Below are 3,229 nucleotides of genomic sequence, written 5' to 3'. Positions count from 1 at the left end.
AGAAAGAGAGGTACTGTAAACTTCTGCACAAAGGATAGTTTCACAAAGGTAAGTCTGAGGTATGAACAGAGAGAGAGGTACTGTAAACTTCTGCACAAAAGACAGTTTCACAAAGGTAAGTCTGAGGTATGAATAGAAAGAGAGGTACTGTAAACTTCTGCACAAAGGACAGTTTCACAAAGGTAAGTCTGAGGTATGAACAGAGAGGAGGGGTACTGTAAACTTCTGCACAAGGGTAAGTCTGAGGTATGAACAGAGAGAGAGAGGTATTGTAAACTTCTGCACGCAGAAGTTTACAGTACCTCTTTCTCTATTCATACCTCAGACTTATCTTTGTGAAACTATCTTTTGTGCAGAAGTTTACAGTACCCCTCTCTCTGTTCATACCTCAGACTTACCTTTGTGAAACTGTCTTTTGTGCAGAAGTTTACAGTACCTCTCTTTCTATTCATACCTCAGACTTACCTTTGTGAAACTGTCTTTTGTGTTGATTTTGGGGTTGTAACCATCATAATAGCCCTATGAAAATAAAATAAAAGAACTGCTAGATAAATTATACGATTACACGCAGCACCATAGAACTTAAATAGTTAAAAGTTTAAAGTACTGACATGGCTTTGAAGATAGATATGGGTGATACGTTCTTTATGCACTCATGTTTAAGGCATTTAACTTTAATGCAATATAAAACATAAGCATAGACAACTGTTATAAGAAGGTGGCCAGATAAGCTTTTCTATCCTTTTAACTTTGAAGTCCATAAAACCACAAACGTTTAACTATTGTTTTTAAGGGCTTGCCAACAAATATATATTTTAATGTATTATAAAAAAACAGTGGAATTATTCTGAAATTGTTACACGAACTTCGATGAAGGTTATAAAAACTGATATTTGGTTGTCCCAAGCTGTATTTTGCAACCACGTTTTTTTCTCTAGAATATTGAACAGCTCCATCAGGTGCACTCATGATCATAAACATTAGGTTATAGGAGATTTCAGCGCTTATTTCATGTCTTGTTAAACTCTTAGCCAAAATGTTACAAAATTTGTATAATTTTAAAGTGTTATTTTCGTGTACATATTGTTTGACACTCAGTCAGAGAATAAAATATTTTCTGTGATTTGTGCTTTATTTAAAGTTTAACAACAGATTGTAATAAGATATATATATATATATATAGCTACATACGTGAGAAAGGAGTTCTAGACCGTATTTTTTTATAGTTTCGACTCCAAGAATTGTGGGAAGAAACTCCTTGTAAGTGATGTGTTGTAGCTCGCCAATAATGATGTGACGGGTCTCCTGGTAAATCCTTTCGTCGTCCCAGTGGGGATTCATCTGTCCTAGAGCGTCTGCAATTCTGTTGTGTTCCCTCATCCATATAGTGTGCATCACAGATAATACCAGTTGCTCATTTACTCTTTCATCACCTAGGGAAGAAAATGTATAACGTCCGTAAAATACGAAGATATCTTTACTCTCCCCGTGTTTTCGTACCTTCTACAACCAGATACAAATACGGGTAAGGATATAACTCAATCAAGTACGTTTTATTCGCTAGATTTACAACAACAATAATAACAACTTGCCAGCATCAAAGCAATAAGCGTTCCTTGGTCTAGCAGTGCACCCAACGTCGGGATCTATTATTTTCATGGGCAGAAGATCTTTTAAGCCAAGTTCACGGTAGAGGGGAGCGGTTTTCAGGAAACCTGTAAATGGAAATTCTTGTCGTTAACTCAGATGATCATCAAAGTATCTTTAAGGATTAAAAATAAAGTATTAAAAAAAGTCAGATTTAGATTAATTTAGACATTTGTATTGCATTATATTGTTTCTCGGCAAATTAGTCGAGTGTTCATGCAGAACGTAAAAGTAGTTAAGACTAAATAACATTGAAAATACCAGTCTTATAAATAAAGTCCAAATTTTCAGGAAAAGTAATAGGGAGTGTTGAAAAAGGTGAGAAATTCTAAGATTGGCGATATTTGTGAAAAATATTGTGTTCGTCTGCTTTTTTCTTCAAATCTTTTGTTTTTCTGTAAGAATTTCTGTTTTGATCACATTTGCCGTTTAAAATTATTATTTATTTTATATCAAAATCTATTTTTATGTCATTTGATTAACGAATAAATTTTTAATGTATTGTTTGAAAGTAAACTACGAACAACAAACTGACATACACGCATATATATATATAGAGAGAGAGTCAACGTAGGTTCTGTAAAATCACTTTTTTACTTTTTAAATGTTATTTCAATCAGATAAATAATATTTTTCTGTTAGAAATTTTTAAAGGCATTCCATGTGGCGTAGTTACTTGAACTTTTACCAGTTGGATATTTTTTTTCATCCGAGATTTGAAGCTATTAGTAAATCTTCAAGTACTCTTCCGTTAAGAACGAATTTCTGGTTGCTGCGATAGAAAACGAATTGACGATGACGAAGCTGAATATAGCATAAAAACTTATCAAAAGTGTTATGCTCTAAGTATGAGTAATTCCAAAATCACTAACCTTGTTTTACTTATGGTTCTTTAAAATAATATAACCTTGGCATATTTGCATTGTATACTATACCCTCCGTAATAAGAACGCTTATTCAAAATGTTACAGTTCAACGTATTCGATTATTTTGGAAGGTCCTTTTTGCAGAAATTTACAGTACCGCTCTCTCTGTTCATACCTCAGACTTACCTTTGTTAATATACATTAATACGTACCAAGTTTTTCGTGGAACTTGTTGTATCTTTCAGTAACATCAGGCAGCAAACTGTGGCCAAATCGAAAAGCTGCTGTCTGGAAAGCTGATCGTATTCCATAATATACATTAATACGTACCAAGTTTTTCGTGGAACTTGTTGTATCTTTCAGTAACATCAGGCAGCAAACTGTGGCCAAATCGAAAAGCTGCTGTCTGGAAAGCTGATCGTATTCCAGTTACTTTCCGTATTTTATTTCCTTAGATGTCGTTGGTGAGTACAAGCGTACGAAAAGTGCTCTCTTTTTTTCTGCTTTCCTCCTCTTTCATACACGCACACAATATAGTTCTTAGGAAAGCCAGAGTTTAAAATTAATTACGATAATTTCATGAGTTTCATTTGATATTCTGGTCCGGCATGGCCAGGTGGTTAAGGCACTTGACTCGCAATCTGAGGGTCGCGGGTTCGAATCCCTCTCACACCAAACATGCTCGCCCATTTAACCGTGGGGCGTTATAATGTAAC

The 3,229-nt window shown here is 34.7% G+C and overlaps 1 protein-coding gene across 1 annotated transcript in view; it reads right to left on the bottom strand.

Annotated features, from left to right (window-relative positions):
- Positions 1-3,229, bottom strand: part of LOC106465467 (peroxidase-like) — a 47,606-nt gene that overhangs the window by 7,386 nt on the left and 36,991 nt on the right. Inside the window, exons 9-11 of the mRNA XM_022393884.1 lie at positions 1,593-1,715; positions 1,192-1,433; positions 466-519 (exon numbers count right to left, since the gene is read on the bottom strand). Coding sequence (XP_022249592.1) covers positions 466-519; positions 1,192-1,433; positions 1,593-1,715 — 419 coding nt within the window. The remainder of the gene's footprint in view (positions 1-465; positions 520-1,191; positions 1,434-1,592; positions 1,716-3,229) is intronic.

This window comes from Limulus polyphemus, unplaced genomic scaffold, assembly GCF_000517525.1.
Source record: "Limulus polyphemus unplaced genomic scaffold, Limulus_polyphemus-2.1.2 Scaffold68, whole genome shotgun sequence".
Taxonomy (NCBI): Eukaryota; Metazoa; Arthropoda; class Merostomata; order Xiphosura; family Limulidae; genus Limulus; species Limulus polyphemus.
This window is presented reverse-complemented; position numbering and strand designations above follow the sequence as displayed.